General features: G+C 34.2%; 1 protein-coding gene across 1 annotated transcript in view; it reads right to left on the bottom strand.

Annotated features, from left to right (window-relative positions):
- The window catches only part of Kiaa1109 (KIAA1109 ortholog), a 231,795-nt gene that overhangs the window by 90,616 nt on the left and 117,932 nt on the right, over positions 1-23,247 (bottom strand). The window contains exons 31-44 of the mRNA XM_004646167.2: positions 21,444-21,564; positions 20,221-20,370; positions 19,705-19,832; positions 19,006-19,205; positions 16,501-16,698; positions 14,670-14,881; positions 11,265-11,416; positions 10,696-10,846; positions 10,268-10,420; positions 8,400-8,640; positions 6,836-6,978; positions 5,074-5,293; positions 4,498-4,656; positions 2,941-3,116 (exon numbers count right to left, since the gene is read on the bottom strand). Coding sequence (XP_004646224.1) covers positions 2,941-3,116; positions 4,498-4,656; positions 5,074-5,293; positions 6,836-6,978; positions 8,400-8,640; positions 10,268-10,420; positions 10,696-10,846; positions 11,265-11,416; positions 14,670-14,881; positions 16,501-16,698; positions 19,006-19,205; positions 19,705-19,832; positions 20,221-20,370; positions 21,444-21,564 — 2,404 coding nt within the window. The remainder of the gene's footprint in view (positions 1-2,940; positions 3,117-4,497; positions 4,657-5,073; positions 5,294-6,835; positions 6,979-8,399; positions 8,641-10,267; positions 10,421-10,695; positions 10,847-11,264; positions 11,417-14,669; positions 14,882-16,500; positions 16,699-19,005; positions 19,206-19,704; positions 19,833-20,220; positions 20,371-21,443; positions 21,565-23,247) is intronic.

The raw sequence follows: 23,247 nt of genomic DNA on the forward strand, positions 1-23,247 counted from the left end.
GAGAGAGAGAGAGAGAAAACACATTGTCATTATTTATAACCCCCCTACTATGCAACAGAAAACTTGGACTTGTTTTTATATCTGTAAGCTGATAAATTTTCCCCAACCCCCTATTTCCCTTGCTTCCTCCCTCCTGTCAGCCTCTGGAAATCAGCAGTCAGCTTTCAATACCAATGAAATAAAGTTGCATATATGAGTGAGATCATGTGGTTTTTGCCTTTTGGTACCTTGCTTAAGTTACTTAACATAGTGATCTTTAGTTCTATCCATAGTGTGACAGATGGCAGGATTTTATTCTTTTTATGAAAATATTATTTTATTTTGTATATTTACCAAATTTTCACTACACTGTTAATAGATATTTAGGTTGTTTCCCTTTTCTTAGACACTGTGAATAGTCCTGCAACAAATATGAGTGTTGCAGGTATCCCTTGAACACAGTGATTTCTTGTTATTTGAATACATACTCATTAATGAAATTGCTGGATCATATAATACTTCTACCTTTCCTAGAGGTTGTGTCATGTTTTCCAATATACTAATTTACATTCCATTTTTAATGCATTCTTTAATATTCATGTTATTGATGAGATTTAGAACCTTACATGTAATAGTGAATTTATCTCTAAAGTTGAATGAATGTTGAGGAATAAAATGAATTTGCTAAATATGCCAAAACAAAAACTTTCATAAAAATATTAAAATGCCTAACATTTTTAACACAAATTATCTTCTCTTGTAAGAGAAAATTTAAATCTAAAAATTTACAAAATTAGCTTTATAGTTGTGAACTATCCTTATTGCCTCCTGAAAAATTCTTAGCCAAAACGTATCTATGTCTAAAGTAGCCCCCTCAGATACAAAAGTTACATTTCTTGTTATATAGGTCTTGCTTTATCTTGGTCTTAACCATCCAGTAGAAAAGTATAAAAAATGAGGTATAAAAAGTAAAGCCATATTAATATGTTGAGCTGTAAAAGCTCAAGTAAACAACTTCTGACATGGCCAGTCCTACAGAAAACTCACTACTATTATGGACTACTGAACTATATTGGAATATTTTGCTAAATTCACGCACCTACAATATTTAAATGACAATGGAATACCCTTCTCTGACAAGACTAAACAAAAAAAGGGGATAAAAATGAATGACCATTTTGTATCTATATATTTAAAACAGTTAGGATAGATATATAGCTACTTTCTCTTAATTCAGTGAATAGAAAGATTTGTTCTAATAGTGTTTGTGGACAAGATATCATGTCTGCAACTTGTACAATGAATAATCACTAAGACAACAATATGGAATATATTAATTATTGAAACTGTCCTACTAATTGGTTTTGAAACCTTATTGCTATTTTTCAATAAAACTATAAAAAATAAATAAAACAAAAAGATAAAGCAGCCCTCTTTACAACTGATCCCAAATTTCATATTTCATTTTTCTTTCATTTTTTAAAGAGTACATATTAGAATTAAAGCAAGAAAGTAAAAGTGGTATAGAATTTCACTTAACAAAGTAATATAAATTTCACAGTATTTGTTGTAATACATAGTGGTGTCTTCCAAACAGTTATTCCTATTACCAGGTATATGCATGTAAAATTGAAAAAGAAAAAAGAAATGTATAAGAAATTGAGAACTGAACAAATACAAATAATTGAAAAAAGGAGATAAAACAAACTGTAGCATTTCTTTAATGCTTAATTTACAAATCTGGCTTCATCTTGTGGCTCTTCACTGCTTCTTTTACTGTTTGTTTTCATTCTTCCACAACTCCTTGCAAGTATATAAACTATTGAAACCTCTTTCATCTTGAAAAAAGGACATTTCTGAATATTACTGTCCTACTCTCCCACTTCTCTTCTGGTCAAGATAGAAAGTATTTCAAAATATTTCATTCTTCCTAGCTTGTTTAATTATTACATAAGACCCTTGCACTCTTTTTCAAATACACAATCAATTAAGATTTCACACAATCAATTAGAATTCCACTGCCACTTATATAAACTGTTTGAACAACTCACCTTTTCACTTCTAGCTTCTCTGCCACAGTCCACTTAATACCTGACTATTCATATAATATTTCTATATGTACAGTATTGGTTACTTTATTCCTCTGTTCTAAAATCATCAGTATTCTCCATTAGTCACTCAATAAAGTGTCACCACATTAAAATAACACAAGACATGATTAAAATTCCTAGTCATATTACTTAGCTAAATTATTACAAATAACAAAAACATATCCATTATTTGGTTGATGGACATTTGGGTGATTCCAAAATTTAACTACGACAAATTATGCTGTTATAAACATGGTGCACATCTATTGCTATGCTATGATGATTTAAGTTTTTCTGGGAAGATACCCACGAATAGCTGGGTTGAATGGGACCTCTCATCCTAGTTTTTTGAGGAATCTCCACACTGATTTCCAGTGTTTGCATCAGGCTACATTTTCACCAACAAGTGGAGAAGGGTTCCTTTTCCTCTAAAGCCCCTGCTGCATTTATTATCAGTTGAATTTTTTGATGGTAGTCATTCTTTGTGGGGTGAGGTAAAATCTCAGTTTGTCTACCAATATCTGGTAATCTGAGCAACTACTATAACAACCACTGTTAATTTCCTATCATCCTGTTTTCAAATTCTGTGTCATTTTTATTGTTTTTTGTTGTTTTGGATTTTTTAAAATTTCCTTTAAAAATATTATAGTAGAAACCCTTGTTTAATGACAATCGACAAAGACTTAATTTAGATTTATAATTACTTCATGTATTTTTGAAAGGCTTCTTCAGTTTGCATAAAGGTTTCCAGTAAATAGGCACAGAATAGGTTTTCACCAGCATTCTAAAGTGCATACTGTTACATAGTTCCAGTTGCTATGTACCGAAGAAAGAGGCATGACTCTCATTAGAGAAACTCAGACTGGCTCACCTGTGCATCAGCAAGCTGAACAGCAGGAAACCCTTGGTTGGCTTCTTCTACACCTGCCACATCATCCTGACTAGTGCTATGCTGAGAATGTGTTCCATCCAAAGTATTTTGATCACTGGACAAGACTGTGTTGAAATCTGAAGCTGAGGGTATTGTAGGAAGATTCGGTGCAACACCTAACAGTAAATTTTTAAAGAAGAAAACATAAATTATTGGAAAGTAAAAACAACATAAAAGGCCAAACAAAACAAACTTGAAGTCCATGTTACCATGTTCCTTCCATTACCAGATCACTTAGAATGAGAAGAAAGAAGATAGTGTTTTTGAGGTTATTTTACAGACATAATTTTTAGTGAAAACTAAAATTACATAATTAATTTTCAGATAATATCAATTATTCTTATACATATATGAGAGCCAGTCAATCCAAAAGGTAGAATTCTGGCTACAAAATCTTTGAAAAGCATTTGACATTCCATCATCTTTGCAATGAGGGAGAGTAATGAACAGCAGTAGCCTTGTCAAGAATTAGACCTCTATTTTCCTGGGGAAGAACAAAAATGAAATGACACGAACTTAGGCAAATGACTCTCTTAAAATTTAAATTATATTCGCATCACAAAGTAGTGAAACTAATGTTAAAATGATACCAAGAACTGGTGAAAGCACCATCCTAAGTTCTTTGGCCGAGGGCAAAGTGCTAAGAATTAGCATGGAGTTAGGTTTAGCAACCGTTCTACATTAAAAGTGGGCCACAACGGCAAGAGAAAGGGCGGAATGAATAGTTACACCTAACTCATTTTTCATACATTTATATTTTTTCTCTGAAAAGAATTTACTTGGAATTCAAATAGCTGTTACATGGATTAATTCTAAGTGCCTTCAGGAATGAACATTAAAGGCTTCCTGTATTTTCATATGTAAGTAATATATAAGAAAATAATATACACATTTACTGAATTTGAAAAGCATTTTTTAAAAAACAGAAAAATAGAAAAGGAAAGACAGTTCCACTTATATTTCTGGATATAGCCACCACTACTTCTGGAGTGAGTTTTTTGCCAGTCTTCTTACTAATACTGTATATGTATTCTAAAATAAACGGCCCTCATGTGCTTTCCTCCTAAAGGAATCTTACTTTATGCTTCTTAGCACTCCTTTTAATTTAATTATTTGCTTAGTAATTATAAAGGATACAAGAATAAGAATCATTAACACTTAGGAAGATTTGAATAAACTAAAAATATTTACTTAACATTGCAAGTCCATAATATGGCTGCAATTAGACTACATGTTTTTACTTACCTCCTTTTAGTGTTTTGCAAACTAAATAATCCCCACTAAATGGAAGTTTTAAATCTTTAAATTATATACGTTCTCATATCTGAGGAAATTCTGAACTACTCTCTCAATTGAGGTATTATGAAAGTCATTTATAAACAGACCCATCTTAACACTATTTAAATGTCTGACATTATTTTCACCATCTATTAAAAACAAGAATTTGCTATAACTGTGTGCTACAGAGTTAAGACAAATAATACTATAACTCAATACCTGTTGGAAGACTATTGTGTCCGGATTTTGTTGCAGGAGATTCTTGTACTATACTGCCTCGATTACTCACAGCATTTGACATCCAGTTATAGAAACTCACAGATGATGGTTCAGACAGCAAAGGATGCTCAGATAACATATCAGTGGCCACTGCGTTTCCTGAAAGTACAGTTTCACTGAGTACAGAATTATGTATTTACTAAATAAGAGAAAATACAACTTATGTAATTACTTTCAAAATGTCAGGTTAAAACATCTTTTTTTCAATAGATGTTTTCAAACTCTTCCTGCATGATGCTGTAGTTTAGATATTAAATCATTAATAAATAGCTTATTTTTATTATAACAGGGTGTCGATCCTACTGGTTGGTCTAGCCATATCCCACATCAAGTGCTTAGGCTGACATAGTGCTCCCACTTAAAAAGGCAAAAGGCATAAAACAGTAAAGTTACAAATAGCACAACTGAATTCTAAAATATATTTTTAAAAATAAGGTATAAGATTAACACTGCAACCAAAAGTATACATCTAAATAAAAAATATACATTTATAATTGTCAAATTTAGGGGATGTACCTGTTCTAGTCAGGGAGCTACTTTTCACAGCTGCACTACTCCTCTGAGGAGTCCCTTCCAGAAGATTGTGCAAGCTTGGAAAGCTTCCAGTAAGATAGCTGAGTAGGCTCTCTTTCCTTGGACTCTCCTTTACTGGCATTCCCACACGCCCAACATGCACTGGAGAATCTGTGGCAGTGTCTCCACTGGTATAGCTCAGAGAATGATATGGATGAATGCCCTAGGAGGAACAAATCAGGATTTTGTTCTTATGCATATAAACATGACTGATAGTTACTATTCCAATTGCTATTACTGATAGCAGCAACTGTTGGTAATTATAACTGTCATTACTGCTAACTATTCTATACATTAATACTAAAACTGATGGGGTCAACTAGGATTGCGTTGAATCTCAGAGGTATGTCATCAGGTTCTGTAACTATAGTACAATACAAAGGGCCATTATCATTACTATAATAAAATCTTCTCTCCCCCCCATTTTAACTATGTAGCATTTAATTTCTTTATAAATCTTAAGAGAATCAAGTGATAAGACATACAGAACCCAGTATAGCATATCCAAGAGTTGGTGTGAAATAAAGCACTAATTAATAGCTAGCAGAAAGAACACCAGCATATCAGAAAATTAGAGGTAGGATGTTTGTGGAGGTGTTAAGTTATATTCCCAGAACTAATAAAGAAAAAAATAAGTATCTGAAATATTTCTTTCCATTGTTCCATTGTTAATGATTAACTGAATCAGCAAACCAAAACCCAGATAAAATCTCCCTTAAACAAAATATTTCCTCAAAAGCTAAAAATATTCAATCCAAAATAATCTGTATTATGATGAATATTATCAAAGAAAACTAAAGAAAGGAATGCTGTCTACCTTTCACAAACTTCCTGAGGCTTTTTATTCAAAGTTAAAATAGATATGTACCTGGAAGCAAACTAGAGGCTTTTGGTAAGAGCAGGAAGTCTAAAAGGAAGACCACCAGTGCTGTTCAGCTCTCTGAAGTCTTAGCCTGCTCCAAAAAATGAGAATTGATAGGTTCTGGCCCCAGTATGAATTGCTGAGTTATTACAGTGGTCATTAATACGGCTGAAGCCCTTAACACACCAGCCCATCTTCCGAGAGCCTACCTGCCCTTCTTCTCCAACTCAGCCCAGGGGCAGCTCCCTCTCTCCTCTCCTCCTGCCAGCTCAGGAGGCCCGTCAACCCCTCATACTTCTAGGCACCCCTCAAGCCCCACCCTAGCAAAAAGCCATCAAGCCCCACTCTCTGTCTCCGGCCAGACGACCTAGCGACCCACCTGCCCCCGGTGCTCCATGTCTTTGGAATTAATAAGGGCTTCTTTTATCTTTCCTATCTCTTTAGGAAAACCATCACGAACAATGTGTTTTTTCACATGCCTTACTAATCATTTAGGTGGCAAAGGTGTTGGGAAGTTTGTAAGTGTAGGTGATAAAAAGGCATTTTATAATATAAATATATTAAATACTTGCCTGAGCAAGTCAGCAAGACCCTGTTTGAAAATAAAAAATGTTCATAAGGCCTCGGGATGAAGCTTAGTGTAAAGGCCCTGGTTTCGTACAAGTACACGCACACACGCATGCACACACGCACACACACATGAAGGTATTCATTCAGTTATTTTCAACACCAGAAACTCTGAATATTTAGGGTAGATATGCATTACTTAAATTTGAGATAACAAAAGTTGAGGTCTTCTCTGTAAGTCTACATCACTCTAACCAAAACCCAGCAATAACATACCTTTATCTTTAATGCAGAGTCACTATGAGTATGAGTTTTTGAAAGCTTCCTCATTATCTCAGCTCCAGTTACAGGCCCAGAGCCACCAGGGGGGGGCCGGTTTGCTGTTCCTTCTAGTAGCATCGTGTGCTCACTGACTGTGGCTGAAAAGGGTACGACAAAGAAGTGAGGTATATGGGATCCCACATATTCTTGAGGTGTCAAGCCAGTGTTCCTTGCTCAACTTCGTAATTTAGCAAATTAACTATAGAATCTGTCATAATATTTATACCTTTTTCTCCTTTATTTTCTAATTCCAATTTTCTTAATCTCAAAAAATGAACAAATACTTTTTATTCAGTCTTTCTCAGATGCTATATAAATTATACAAAGACCAAAATTAAGCAAGCTCAATAATGAACAGAACACCAAAGATTAACATGGGTGTCTGCAGATAATTTCTACAAGGGATATGTATTGCACAAACTATGCTTTCAACCTTTGTGCAGATATGAAATTTTAAAAATAATAATAATAAAATCCAGCCTGTTTCTTATAATACATTCACTTATAACTGTAGGGCTTTTTAAAAAAAAAAAAAAAAAACATGCTCAGTAAAATATTATGTATCAATATTCTGAAAGCTCTAACTTTAGGGCCACTCTTCTTTCCATTGTACTTCTAGTATTTGTGAAAACACTGGAGGCTAAATTTTCACCGAAATACATATCGTGAGAATAATAAAACTTAAGCTCTGGCAAAGAATTACATTATCCATGTTTGCTGGAGAAAGGGATATTGATTTTTTTTTGTTGTTGTTCTGACACAACCACTTTATTAACAGAACTGTACGCTCCATTCAGGCTTTCAAATTCCTTAAATTAAGCTTCAAACATGCACAAAGTAATATGACAAAGATCCTTTTATAAACAGATAAATACAGTTTTCAAAAGAAGCTTTAATAGTTTCATTCAAAACATTCTTGTTACGTAGAAACCACTCTACTGGATAGATCAGAAAAACATCTATTGTATTTCATAAGATTATACTTATAAAATTAAGTCAGTAAAAGATTCCAAAATTATTACCATGCATTAGGATTAACAAAAGTCTTACTTGTATAATTATGCCATGATATCTTCAAATTTGGGATATGAATTATTAAAATTTTCGCCAATCTATCATCAAGTACATAAAATCTAGCTATAATATTTGCTTAACAAATATGGAAAAAATAGAAGATTTTTAATAGCTTTTTTAAAGATACAGTAGTATTGGTCATGGTGACATACGCCTCTGCAAAGCTGAGGCAGGAAAATTACAAGTTCACACCCAGCCTGGGCAACTTAGCAATTTAGTGATGCTTCATCATTTAAAAATTAAGACCTAGAGATGTAGCTCAGTGTGAAAGCTCTGGCTTCAATCCCCCAGTATCATCAAAAAAAAAAAAAAAAAAAAAAAAAAAGATTAGTTTTATTAATATAATGTGCATTTAACTGAGAGGAAAAAAATACAGTAACTATGCAGAATAAGAAAATAATCGTGAGGGGTGAAAAGAATACTCAACAAATGCTTACAAAATTACCTGCATCAAACTCAAATTCTGCTCCATCAGCGCTAGTATCACTTTGAAGACCGCCCCCATTGTCTAAGCCAAGTCCATCTTCATGTTCATGGTCCACAGGCGCTTGAGGTTTCAGTGGCTGAGCAGGTCTGTGTAAGCTAACTCCTTTAAAGGCAGGTGTCACCACAATAAACTTCATCCACTGCCTTGCCAGTGCAACTAACCCTTTCTTTAAAGTTACTAGAGCAGGAAGTCCATCACTCTGTAATGACCATGAGGAAGGCATTAGTACACTTGTGTAATAACTTACCACTTAAAGGTTTTGCACACATTTGCTCACTTACATCTACACATCTCCATTTAGAGAAAAAGACCTAAAACTCAGATAAGAAATTTTTTCAATATTTCAAGATTTCAAGTTGAATATAGAACCTGTTATGTTTCAGATATGGTTTGGGAATGCCACTCCAGATTTATGTGTTCAAAGTTTGGTTCCCAGGAGACAAAATGAAAAGGTGGGTGATATTTAAGAGGTAGAACCTAACGGAGATCATTGGGCATGATGCTTTTAGAATATATTAATGTAGTTCTGATAGGACACTGGTTAGTTCTCATAAAAAGGTTTATAGAAGAGAAAGACTGGCAGCTCCTCAGCCTCTAGCATTCTATCTTCCCATGTACTCTCTCTCTCTCGGGTACTCTACAGTGCCACTGCCAAGGGTTTCTCCTCATCATATACAAGCTAATGCCAGTGGTATGACTTGGAACCTTTAAGATGGTGAGCTAAGGAAACTTTTGCCTTAAAAAGCACAAAGCCTCAATACTTGGCTATAATAACAGAAAACAGACTACTATAGAACCTAGCCTTTAGTATAAACTTCATATAATTCTATCATAAAACGCATTAATAGCAGCTGAATATGAGACAAGATACAGGGTCCAAACTTGGGATATATCTTAAGTAGCATTTAACCTACTTTACTTTTGGGCTCAAGGAAAGATCAAATTATATTTTGAGCTCCTTGTAATATTCACTAGGCACAGAGAAAATAAAATCATTTCTGACAAAGATTAGATAACTATCACCATTGTAAGTGTATAACTAGCATATAAATAGGACAGAAACATCTGTTTCAGTTCTAAATATATGTTTTATTTTATTCTTTGGTACCAGGGATCGAACTTAGGACCTTGCACTTGCAAGGCAGACGCTTATGCTGCTGAGCTACCTCCCCAGTCCCAAATATACTTTTTAAATCCATCACTTACTAGAAATTCCTGACTTGCCTAGCTATTAATAGCATCAATACCCTATAGCCTCTAATTTGGCTACAGATTCTTATGTACACTCTATTCCCTAGAAGCAATAAAACCTTAATTATGATGTTTTATCTCCTTTACTAGGGGTAAAGATAAATTACATTTGTTTTGCAAAATTATGTATTTTACCTTCAGTCATTAATTCATCCTTATTTTACTAAATCACAATGTAAAATTTGCCTTTGGTGATCACTTATTTAAAACACTATTCCTTCAGTTTCCAAGACATAGCTTTCTTGTTTCTCCAATCTTCTTGTGACTTCTTGGTACTCAGTACAGCTCTATCCAATCTCTTTACTCCCTTTATAATTTTATATTTTTTTAGGATTCCATCCTAAGCAGTATCTTATTTTAAATATCATGCAGAGAAATATCATCTATGTTCATAGCTTGCAATAACACTTGTGTGATGGCAACTCCAAAATCACTAATCTGAACACACTGCTGTTAATTGATCTATATTTCTAACTAAAGTTCTGCTTCAGTCTTTCAACATGCACATTAAACCTTAAATGCCAGTCTTCTAACAAAATTGCAACTTTTTTAAAGCATATGGTTTCAGAACTCACCATTGTAGCATCATCAATGATGGAGTAATTTGCTTGATGCAGGTAGTGGTGTAATATATTACATAGTAAACATGAAGGGTTTTCTTGAAGAAAGCGGGCAACTTTTGTAAGTCTGTTGTATTTACTTCTTAGGGGAAAATGAACACTTTTATTCTGAAACCAAGCAAGACAAATTTACAATGATAAATATGAATGATCCTACAATAACAGATATAAAGGAATTAAGAACTTTCAGGCTTTCAGGTATCAGATTTTCTAACTATGATTAACAATCACTTTCAATAATAAATTTTGGGGCTGGGGAGATGGCTCAGTAGAATAAGTGCTTCCCTGGCAAGCGCAAGGGCCTGAGGTTCAATCCCTGGTTCCACAAAAAAAAAAAAAAAAAGATAAATTTTGTATGATATCTTACATTATTGAAGGCATACCTCTAGTGCTTCTGTCATTATACACCCCATAACAGCACAAATTCTCAAAGTTCCTTCAGTTTCCAATTTGTTTAAAGAGGACTTGAGCTGGTCAATGGGAACAAGCCATGCACCAACAGCTGGAGTTGCAGTGCTTAAAAGATTCAGCTGCCTTTTGAAATGAATAAAAAAATCATTAATTTTCAAAATTTACATTTCAAACAATTCTCCATTTCTACCTTACTTATTGGCTACTTCGTTCAGGCAAAATTAGCTTTTATGCCTTTTGACCATTGATAAATTATAAAAATGTAACTAAGGGAAAGAAAGCCTGCTAGAGCTTTAAAAACAGAATAAATAAAAGACTAAGGCAAGACAATAAGGGAAAATAAATCTAAAGTAGCAGGAAAGAAACTTGGTCAAATAGGTCAGTATAATGTCTACAGAAAATGAAGAGATAGAAAAAGCGGCAACCCTAATGTTCATGGGATATACGTATATGAGAAAAATAATTCTGAAAAAAGATGAAGCAGAATTTTATGTTATTATGAAACATCAACAGATAGTATTACACATTTAAAACATTTTACCTAGAAAATGCATGTGTAGGAGATCTCACATTGGTAGGAGCCGCAAAACTAAACCAAATTTCTTTAATGGTCAACTTCATGCTACATGAATCTGGAGGTGGAGGCATTAGAGGTAGATCTTTTTTTAAATCATCAGATTCAACTCCTTCATCCTATGTAAACAAGAATGCAAAAAATATAATAAATACCCATCAACACATAGTTTCACTAGTGTTTTAAATACAAAAACTTTTCATCATATCTAAGTTTCCAGATAACACCTTTATATAAAAGTAATATGAACCTTGCTCAACCTAACATTTTCCTGATTCTGAGAAATATGGAACCTTAACAGTGCTAGTGAAGACAGGCTTAAAAAAAGGCTTGTACTACAGACCATAAATCAAAGCTTTTAGAACTAAAGGATTTTAATTGATCACTTCAGTGTTACTTTTTCCAGATAAACTAGAGATCTTGTGATTTTCCCAGAGCACATATAACTACTGAATTGGATAGTTGGTGATAGAATTAAGGTCTACTGCTCCAAATCATATATCCATTCCACTTTAACAGAAACTTTGAAACTTCCAAATAAAGTGCCATAAAAAATATTACTATAGCACATGTTCAAATAACTTTATAATAAAAATTATCTTATAAGCTAGTAATTTGAATCTGTATTAAGAAACGTGAACATTTTTGAAAAATATATTTACCACTTTCTTGTATGCGGAGATATCAAAAAAAAAAACCCTATAATATTAAAGAAAAAAGTCTTCTACCAGTTATGTCTACTTGCAAGTCTTTACTCTTAGGTATGGTTGGTTATAAAAAAGAAGAGTAAAGTATTTTTTGTAGGATGAACAAACAATGACAAGTATCCAAAAAACAATTCACATACACGTACAATCTTTACCTGGCAACTTCTTTTTGTAAAATTGCAGAGAAATCTAGTCTGAACTGATGAGAGGTTATTTATCCCAGTTAGCATTAATTCTGTGCAAAAATGTTTAAATATGTCAAGATAGAATACAGTCTCTGATCCAGTTAGTAATTTATGTCAAACATAGTATACATCCTTACTGTGATTCTTTTTTTTTTTTTTTTTTTTTTTTTTTGGAACTGGGGATTGAACTCAGGCCCTTGAGCTTGCCAGGGAAGCACTTATTCCACTGAGCCATCTCCCCAGCCCTTTGTGATTCATTTTTGAAAAAAAATCTAAGCTGTTACAGCTTCTACGCACCTAGGGCAGGGGAAACAGCCTAGTGGTAGAGCTCTTTCCAGCATGTGCAAGGCACTAGGTTTCATCCTCAGATTAACAAAACTAAAGATTAAAATTTTGTTTTCTCAAATACATGTTTGTCCCATGGATTTCAGACTTCAGGTTAAGAGCCAGAGATAGGATATATAAAGATACAGGACTTAAAATTTTTAAAAATGGAGACTTATAAACAAATAATTGTAATAATGTGTGTGTGTGTGTGTGTGTGTGTGTGTGTGTGTGTGTGTAAAAGCAAACCGAAACACTGAAATGACATCCAGGTTTTGGAGGCAGATTTATTTACACCAAGGGCACTCACTGATCAGGGTCATTCTCAAAGAATCAGGCCCTAAGCTCTGGTGGTCTAGGTTTTATCTGATAAGCAAGAGGTGCAGAGCAGCTGGACAGTTCTGATTCACTAGCAAGGTGCGATCATCAGTTACAAGGCTGGATTAATGAACATCAGTTACAATCAGACATTCTGCATGTTTGGCTACACTCTCATGCTTACAGGGGTCAAAAAAGTAATGACAGAGCCATGAAGCAGTTACAGAGCTAGACAATTTTAAAAGAGCAAAGTTTTGTTTTTTTATTTAAAGAAACAATTTTTCCCTTTCATAGGTTTATGCATGACTGCATATGTGGTTCCTATGACATATCTAAATGGTGATGCATGAAAAGCCACTGATAATTCTGGAGCTCCAGGGAAGGGTTGGTGGCAAAGGAACAGATCAAGAGAAAGAAAAGTATTATTAAATTACACAAATGGCAAGGAAGTAAGTTAGGGAGTGGATAAATCAAGAATGAAAGAGGAGCCAAGCACAGAACCTCGGCAGAACATATTCATTTGAGAAGAAATATAGTAGACACACAATCTAAAGAAGGTTGTATTACAGAATTCCAGCAAATAGCGTAGAATATGAGAGAAAGACCCCTGAATTTCTGTTAAGTATTTTAGTGGGTGAGGAGAAGCAAAGAAGAGTTAGGCTCTTTCCAGCTCTTCTGTTAAGTGAGTAGTCACTTTATTTTTTTAGTTTCCTAATTAAAGTGCTAATGCATTCCCCCAGCAATTTTAGAAAAAAAACTGTGACAATATTTTAATCTTTTATTTATTTATTTATTTGGTACAGGGTCTCTACACAGCTTGGTCTTCTAGTCATTTTCCTGTTTCAGCCTCCCCAGCACTGGGATTGCAGGAGTGCACCACCACGCCTGGTTGTGGTGGCTGGTACAGTGCGCCTGGTGTTCTGGGGCCAGCACAGAATGCAGTACTAGGGATGGACCCCAGGTCCTTGCACTTGGCCAGACAGGCACTTAGACTGCCAAGCTGTCTCCCCAATCTGTAACAATACTTTAAACTACACTCCAAATAAAAATAAATGCCTAAGAACACAGGCTTCAGAGGTAACTAGATCCACAAATACTGGAAATTTATAATACATAAGTTAAAAGGTGATTTCTTTGGAGCTTTCCTTTGCTCTTCAATTGGTCTAATTTTAGAAATGATCACCAGTACATGCATGTTTTTTTGTGTTTGTGTTTGTACTCTTACTAAATTCTCATTATGTACCATGTGTAACAATTTAATCTTTTTAAATATATTGTCTCTTTCAATCTTCACTACAGTACAATGTCAATAGTTTATTCCTGTATGGTGTAGAAACTTGCCAAATGTAACCAGTTAGTGGCTGAACTTTTCCTCAATATAGACTTTTGAATGTTTCTTGTTGTTATTGTGGTAGCCATTACTGTACACACCACCATGAAATGCTACTACAGTAAAAAGTATAAATGAATAGAAGATATTTACAACTATAAAATAAGCAGAAACTGAAGAAAATATTTAGAACTTGCATGAAATACCACCACCAACAGATTACTTAAAATTGATTTCTGCTAAAATTCACCAAAACATAGTGTCCTTTCTTAAATTCTATTAATTCATCAAGTTTTTAAATTTGTAACTTAGCAACACATCGTGTAAAGTACTATAATGTACGTAAGTATATCTGTAGTACATTTTGAAACTCGTACTCTATAGTGTTCACCAATATTCCCAAATAGGAAAACACAAATAAGTATCTTCTAGGAATAAATTTAGAATTGATTTTGTCACTTTCTATATTACATGCTCAAAGCATTACAATTATTAGAAATTCACCAACTTGTTCATCCGAAACAGAATTTCCATTTAAGTCAGAGGAAGGACTTGTCCGGTCACATGGAAGATTATCATCAGAGACATCAGTATTATAACCACTGCCAGTTGGAGAATCAGAAGAATTATTAGATGTCAGCACTCCGCCTCTCTCTGTGGCGTTAGCTTTACCCATAATTCCAAAACTATTATATAAAACAGCACCAGACTGTCTTCCTCCTGTAAAAATGAAGGCATTTATACATTAAAAAGTACATTAGTGTACTGCAGTGTTTCACTTTATAATATATGCAGAAAAGTTTGTAAAGATCAGATTTTCCTCATCATGACCTCGCCCTTGTACATAAAAGTGATGCATGATTGAGTTATCAATGAAATAATTATCAAGGAAATAATATGCATACACAACTCCTAATATCAGAACAGTTACTACATTGTCTATGGTATGACTGAACAATATGGTGAATGTTTAAATTTTAACATTACAGTAAAATCCTCTCAAAATATTCCTTGGTGTTTCAAATACACCTGTTAGGGTTTATATCTAGATGTCCCCCAAAGTGGGGCTTCTGGGAGTGACTGGATCATGGCTGTGTGATACTGGATCATGGATATGATAACTGGATCAGTTTCTTAACTGAATTAACATGGTTTGGCTGTGGCTGAATGATTTACTAAAGACAGAAGACAACCCATGCTGGATGTGAGTGGCACCAAGCTTGTAGCCTGAATGGAATAAAAAGAGAATGAAAGAAAGTAAGCTACTTGTGGGAGTGTTTCTCCTCTACAATGCCCCTCTGCCTTGGCATCAGTCAACTATGGACTGAAACCTCTACAAACTTTAAGCTACAATCAATCTCTCCTCCTCTAACTTTGGGTGTCAGGCATTTTGTCCCGGCAAAGGGGAATAAATCATATAACACTCATCCCAATGTTCTTGCCATGTTCCAAAGCAGTTCTGGAAGTCCACTTTCCTGACTGGATTTAACTGTTCTCTCATGGATGCCTTAATGTCTTGAATAGATTCAAAACATTTACTTTTCATGGTCATTTTGACTTCAGAGGACGACCAGAAGTCATGGTGTCAGAGTGAATAAGCGAGTAAGATGGATGAGGACACATACCATTGGTTTTGAGTTTGCTTTTCTATTGAGTAGCACTCCACCATGGCAACCACTGGATTTTTTTTTTTTTTTTTAAATCATACCTTGTCTTCTAGAACTGCTTCAGAAAGTGGCAAGAGGAATGGGATAAGCATATTCCAAGTAAGGGGGAACAATCTGAGGGGCATTCATGGCAATTTTTTTCACTGCAATAGATTTTTAGAAGTTAAATATTCACAATATATTTTGATCAGACCTTATATATAGCAAATTTAAAGATCTATCCACAATGCAACCTTCCTACTTAAAAATATCATTCAATGACATATTAGAATCAAATATAATTTTAAGTCAGCATTTTCCAGCATATACAGGATTTACAATACTTTATACCATATGGTGAAATTCAAAACTCCAGTTTTTAACTATGCATACTTCCAAGTAAAGCTTGCGGCTTTACATTTTACTTGGGTTTTTTTCCCAGCCCCAGATGGCTTTGTTCAGGAATTGATGCTTGGTGTGTGTGGAAGCTCTGCTCAATTTTGAAATACACATTGGAGACAAAGCTTCATTTGTGCAAGTAGGATGGGCATTCACCCCTGGCAAATAATCCCAGGTATCAATTTTCTGCTTTACTATTTAAGTTAATGAAAGACACAATTGCTCAAAACACTTCAACAATGTAAGGCTAAATTATCCACTGTTTTAAGGAAAATTAAAAAAAAAGAAACTCACCTTTTATGGTTAAATTCTCAAGTCCACACTCAAACATTATCCAACCCCACTTCTCTTGACTGGGACCTATTCGAGTTACATCTGGAACAGCATGCTGATCTGTTTCATCTACAAAAGTAAATTCATCCAGTTCTTCAAGCGTAAATAAAACTTTGGACTTCTCAAAAGGAATGGCAGTGATGGCACAGGTTCCAATATCTATTGACAAAAAAGCAAAGGGAGTACTTTAAAGAAAGATGTTACTAGTTCAAAAAAGTAAATATTTGCGATAAGGTTTTCTTAAAATAAAAGATAATTTAGTATTTTATGAGACAAAAAATAAACAAAAGAAAGAGCTTTTCAAAATAATGCTACCTCAAAGGAACAAGAGAGATTCTACAATTTACAAATGAATACCCAAAGTTACGAGTTTGTTTCTGAAAGACATACGGTACACTAAAGATATAAAGTTAGTAAGATTTTTTTTTTTTTAAATGTATTTAGTAAAGGATCTCCAGGGTCTCACTACACAGATCAGACTCATAGTGATCCTCCTATTTTCAGCCTCCCAAGCACTGAGATTATAGGTGTGGGCCACCATGCCCAGTTAGACTCATAGTGATTCTCTTGTCTCAGCCTCTCTAGTGCTGGATTACAGGCATGCACACCACGCCCAATTAAACACCTATTACTCTTATTCCTGCCAGTAATCAGACTAGGCTATGAAGACTTGACTAATATTGAAATTAATTCTTTTAAATAAATTTGTATAAAGGAATCAGCCATCTTACCTTTGAAAAAAGGACCAAACATGTTTACTGGAAGAAAGACAGCCTCTTTCATAAAAGGGGCTGGAAAAACTGGCTTTTCACACGCCAACGACTAAAACTGTCTAGACCCATATCAATTATCATGCACTAAACTAAAGTGAAAATGGATTAAAGACGTAAATATTTGAACAGAAACATTAAATCAGCTGGATGACAAAGTAGGCAAAAATCTTGAAGACAGTGAGGTAGGCAGAGGGTTCAAGAACAAAAAACCAAACTGCATTGGAAATAATTCAAAGAATCAATAACGAATCTCACCCTACTGAAAAGTTTTTTTTACATCAAAAGAAATCACCAACAGAGTGAAAAAAAAAAAATTGTGAAAGAAATTTTAGCCAGCTGTCCCTCAAACAAAGGACATCTTGAACATATAAAGAATTAAAAATAAAATCAGGCCCCCAAAATTCAAAGATTTAATCAAAAAATGGGCATCTGAGATGAATATAAACTTCTCAGATGAAGAAATACAAATGGCAAATAAATATACGAAAAAATGTTCAACATTATTGATCATTTGAGAAATGCAAATTAAAACAACACTGAGATTCCATCTCACCCCAGAAGGAATAGCTATCATCAAGAAATCAACCAATAACAAATGCTGGTGGGGTTGTGGGGAAAAATGAACGCTTCTACACTGTTGGTGGGAGTGTAGACTGGTGCAACCACTGTGGAATCAGAATGGAGATTCCACAAAAAACTAAGATGAGAGGTCCCATTTGACCCAGGTATTTCCCTTCTGGATATTTTCCCAGAAGAACTGGAAACATCATCCCACAGAGATATATGTGCATCCATGTTTATAGCAGCACAATTTCTCATAGCTAAATCTCAGAAACAACCCAAATGCTCATCAATAGAGAAACAGATAAAAAAGATGTGGTTATTTTTATACAATGGAGTACTACTCAGCTACAAAGAAAGATAAAGTTGAGGCTTATATAGGTAAATGGATGCAACTAGAGACCATATGCATAAGTGATACAAAGAAAACCTCGCATGTGCGAACATCTTATTGTATCCTTAGTGTAAGAAACTGAAAGAGAAAATAAGATCCGAAAGTTACAATAGATATTGTGAAAGGGAAAGAATATGCTCAAAAGGAAAGAACAAGTAAAGAAAAAGAAGGATGGGGGGAAAAGATAATGTATATATACACAAGACAGTTAAGATAACTGTACTAGAAATTTCCATTAGTTCATTGAAAGGAATACTTAGTACTTATATTGTTTGATCAATTTTGTAAGCCTATATCTGGTAATCTAAGCAACTATTTTGAATATAACAATATGCAATATAATAATCATTGCTAATTTCCTATCATCTTGTTTCGAAATTCTGCATCGTTTTTATTTTCTCTTTTTAAAATAAAAAAAAAATTTAAAAGATTATAAAGATCATGCTATCCCTGTTCTATACTTCGCAAGCCATCACATGAAGAAAATACACTGGGAGATAAAAGCAGTTCTTCATTTAGGGCAATACTGTGTCTTACCAGAGTTTACTTTCCATTGTGCACCAAATGTGAGCAATTTGTATTTAAATATCAGGTGTTTTGTAGGTGTGTAATTATCTCTCCATTTCCTATAAAATACCCAAATTGTACCAACATTCAAAAGAATAAATCATGTTTCTTCAGCAAATTACGCTTATACTACACAAGCAAAACAAAGTCCTATTTGTTGTAGAACTCTACCTGTTGTATCAAGACCCCTAAGTTGTCCATGAACTCGATGCATGTTTAACTTGGCAGCAATCTCTTTGCCTTTTTCTGCTCCAGCATTTGATCTCAGAGATCCTGATGACTGAGGCTGCATCTTAGTGGCATGAACATATCTATCAAAATTTGATGTTTTACTAGGATCAGCATTATTTGAAGTCTCTTCAACCACACCTCTTAATTAAAAAAGAAAAAGGATATAATGCTTTAATGTTTAAATACTATCATTCAGGGACAACAGTTGAGTAAATGGCTTATTCTCCCACAACCCTCCCTGGTAAAATGGATTAAACACAGAGCCTTCACAGGCTACTTCTCCAGCCCATTTCTATCAGTCTTCAGTTAAGGTCTCACTTAGGCCCATTAAATCTCCCAAAGGCTGGGCTCAAACTTGCAATTGTCTTCCCTCAGCATCTGAAGTGCTGAGATTACAGATGTTTGTCACCATGTCCATCTTAAATGGTTTATTTTTAACAGAAACACTCCACTATTTTAACTAAACTGATATAGAAATCAAACTATTCATTGTTTATTGAAAATAGTATAAATAAAAACAAAACCTTTCAAAATAATGAGTTTCAATACGTCAATCACAGGAATGCATTCAAAGATAATCAAGGCTTGGTTTTACACACAGAAAAATAACTGTTACTCAAACCACGAAATCTTTCTTACCTGTTCATACGAACTTGTGTAGCAATTCTGTCAAAACACAAAGCTACTAGGGAAACATGAGTCACACTTCTGCTAGGAGCTGTAGTTGGGGATTCTTCTACTGAGGCTTGTAATAAACATAAATTGACCTAATGCACAAAATGGCATTCAGTTCAGAGTTGCAAAGTGACAAGATATTGCTTAAACATAAAATAAACATAAAATGAAAAGCTACTACTAAGAATGGTCTATCTAGGTATCCCAGGCTAATAACAGTAAAGCTTATAAAGATTCTCATAAAATAATAATTAAATTTTTATTAGCTGAAATATAAAATATTTCACATAGATGAAATATGATTATTCTGTGCAAGAAAACTTATTTCAAATCTATATTTGTTCAGCAAGGAAATGAAAGGAAATATTTTTGGATATTATAAGTTGTTTCACTATCATTCACTTTAGTAACATGCAAAAAGATAAAAACCACCAGAATGTGTTTTTTCAAGAAACTTTTTTAAAACACTTAAGTTTTTACCTTTGGTATGCTAACATTAGCTTGAAGACCTTTAATTGTTACATTATCTTGTTGCTTCACTGTAAGATTTGTCTGAGCTTGCCCTTGGTTAGTTGTTCCTATTGTAGGATGCTCGGTTTTGGTACCTCGAATATCTTGCTTGGAAGATAGCTAAAAGGATTGAAGGTAGAGTGATTTCATAGGTCTTTGCAAATCTCCATATAATCCACAACATCAGTCTATCTGCGTCCTCATGCTTGCTGCATACTAGCTAGCAGTGGGTTTTGTATCCCATATTATAATCCCAACATTCAGTTTTAAAGTAGGAAATAGATCAGCATCTGTGTAATGTGTATATGAAATCCTACAGAGAAACACAGACAGTACCACTAATTATAGGTTATGGTTTTAGGAACACTAAACTTTACTTTTTCTTTTGAATTTATTATTTTATTGTCTTTTATCTTTCACTTTGCTTATATATTGGAATTTCTCATCTAAGAGAAACCATGCAAGATTAAAATTTTTCTGTCTGATTTACTTCATTTAATAGTATGATCTCAAGATGCATCTGTTTTCCTACAAATAATTCATATTTAGTTTTCTTTATGGTGTAGTAATACTCCACTGTGTATAAATATCACATTTTCTTTATTCATTTGTGTGCTGATGGACTTTTAGGCAGCTTCCAAGATTTAACTATTATAAATTGTGCTATTATAAACATGCCTTGCCGGTGCCACTATAATCCAACAATGCCTTTAACTTTCTCCAGAAGGTACTTGAAGGCAGATTTTGTTTCGGATAGGGACTCCTCCTTGGCTAGGAAATCATTTCAAACATTTTCTTCCCTGGTTTTCTTTTATTAGTCACATGTTTGCAGTGTGATTACAGGGTTCATGGGGATTTGATGCATATGACAACGCGTCTTAATGCTTTTTTCATCTCTTCTCCTTCCTTCCCCTTTCCTTTAGAAAAAGGTCTATCTCCCTAGTTCCCAATGTCAAACTTTTATTTTACCCCTTATTTATATGTTGGGTTTCTGAAATGGGAGACCCAGGCAGCTTTTACGCTGATATGCTGTCTTTATGGAGCACAGGACATATGAAGGCCTTTGGAACATGTCTATGTATTCCCATAAAATTTTTAACATAATTAGCATACATTAACAGTTTTGTTCAGTTTTTTTCTATACACATGATGAATACACCATTTGATGTGCACACTGAATACAAAGTTCTCACATTTTCTGAGAAGGTAGTCTTGCTATTTTGTACAGCTTCCCGAAGGACTTTCGTGTGAAGATCATCTACAATTGCAGCTGGATGTCGGGTACTAGCACAGTGAACCATTGCTTCGATATATCTAAGGAAGGAAAAACAGTAAAAGAAAATTTTTTTAGTGTTCTTTTTTTATTTTGAAGAGAATAAAAAATAAAAACTCCACAGAATTTCAAAACAAGATGATGAGAAATTAACGTTTATTTTTATTCTTTCTATACAGGGTCTTGTTATATAGTTTGGAGTCATAGTGATCCTCCTATCTCAGCCTCCAGTGCTGGGATTACAGGTGTGTGCCACCACAGCCTGCCGTTCCAGGGCCGGCACGGCATACAGTATTAGAGATCGAACTCAGGACCCTGCACTTGCCAGCCAGGCATTTATACTGCCAAGATATCTCCCCAACCCAACCATGGTGGTTTTATTACATAGTTATGTTCAAATTAGGGGTACAGATTACTAGTTATAGGTATATAAAACTGATCATATAAGCACTAACTGTTCCTTTCAATAAACTAATAGAAATTAGTAGTACAATTAAGTTAGCTATATTGTGTATAGCTATATATGTTTATCTATATATATGGATTTTCCCCTTCCAATAAAGGAAAATTTTAGGCAGTGTATCACTTAATACTATGACCTACTTTTATCTAACATATCAGTGAAATTTAGCATAAATATTTAAAACAATTCTACAATATTGAAATGAGAATGCCAAAAATATACTTTTAGAAATTATACAAAGGATGTATTTCTGAAATTTTACCGTCACCATTACTATCTCTACTCCAAGATAAAGCATTTCAGATTGGATAAGGTCTTTCCTGTTTTTCCTCCCTGGTAAATAAAGCTCTATATGTTTTATAGAAGTTTTTATCTTATCATTGCTATTCACTCGTTCTTTCTAAAAAAATGTTTAAACCAATGCATAAAACCACAAAGATTACATACATTAATAATGTACCACGTAATATCTTTTTTGGGGGGACTAGAAATTGAACTCAGGACCTTGCACTTGCCAGGCAGCTACTGTGCTGCTGATTATATCCCTGGCTCTTATCTTGATATGTATATATTGTATATATAGTAACTTAAAAATCACATTAAATATATTTATCTCCTGCAACATTTATCTAAGGTGAAAACTTTTTGAATCCTTTCTTCTTTTTTCTATAGTCACTGCACTGTACAATAGCATAGCAGAACTCCTTGCTCCTTTCTAACTATAACTCAGCATTTATTCATCAACATTTTCCCATCTCTGCTCTCCTTCTAATCTTCCCTGGTCTCTGGTATCCACTATACTACCTCAGTTTCTATGAGATCAACTTTTTTAGATGCCGCATATGGTACTTGTCTTCTTGCCTGGATTATTTCACTTAATAACCTGTAACGTAACTCTGTTTTCAGAACTGATAGGATTCAATTCGTGTGTGTGTGTGTGTGTGTGTGTGTGTGTGTTGTTTTCCTTGTTTTTCTTTTATGACATGCTCTTGCTAAGTTTTCCAGGTTGGCCTTGAACTTATGTGCCTCTTGCCTCAGCCTCTTGAGGAACTGGGATTACAGTGTGCCCCATCATACCCAGTGATTTTTTTTTTTTTTCTTTTCTGTCAGTAAAGAGTATTCCATTGTGTAGACTGGGCGTGGTGGCACGTGCCTGTAATCCCAGCCCTTGGGAGGCTAAAAATAGGTGAATCACTATGAGGCCAATCTACATAGTGAAACCCTGTAGACCCTGTACTAAATACAAAAAAAAAAAAAAAAA

Source organism: Octodon degus, unplaced genomic scaffold (genome assembly GCF_000260255.1).
Source record: "Octodon degus isolate 3935 unplaced genomic scaffold, OctDeg1.0 scaffold00256, whole genome shotgun sequence".
Classification (NCBI taxonomy): domain Eukaryota; kingdom Metazoa; phylum Chordata; class Mammalia; order Rodentia; family Octodontidae; genus Octodon; species Octodon degus.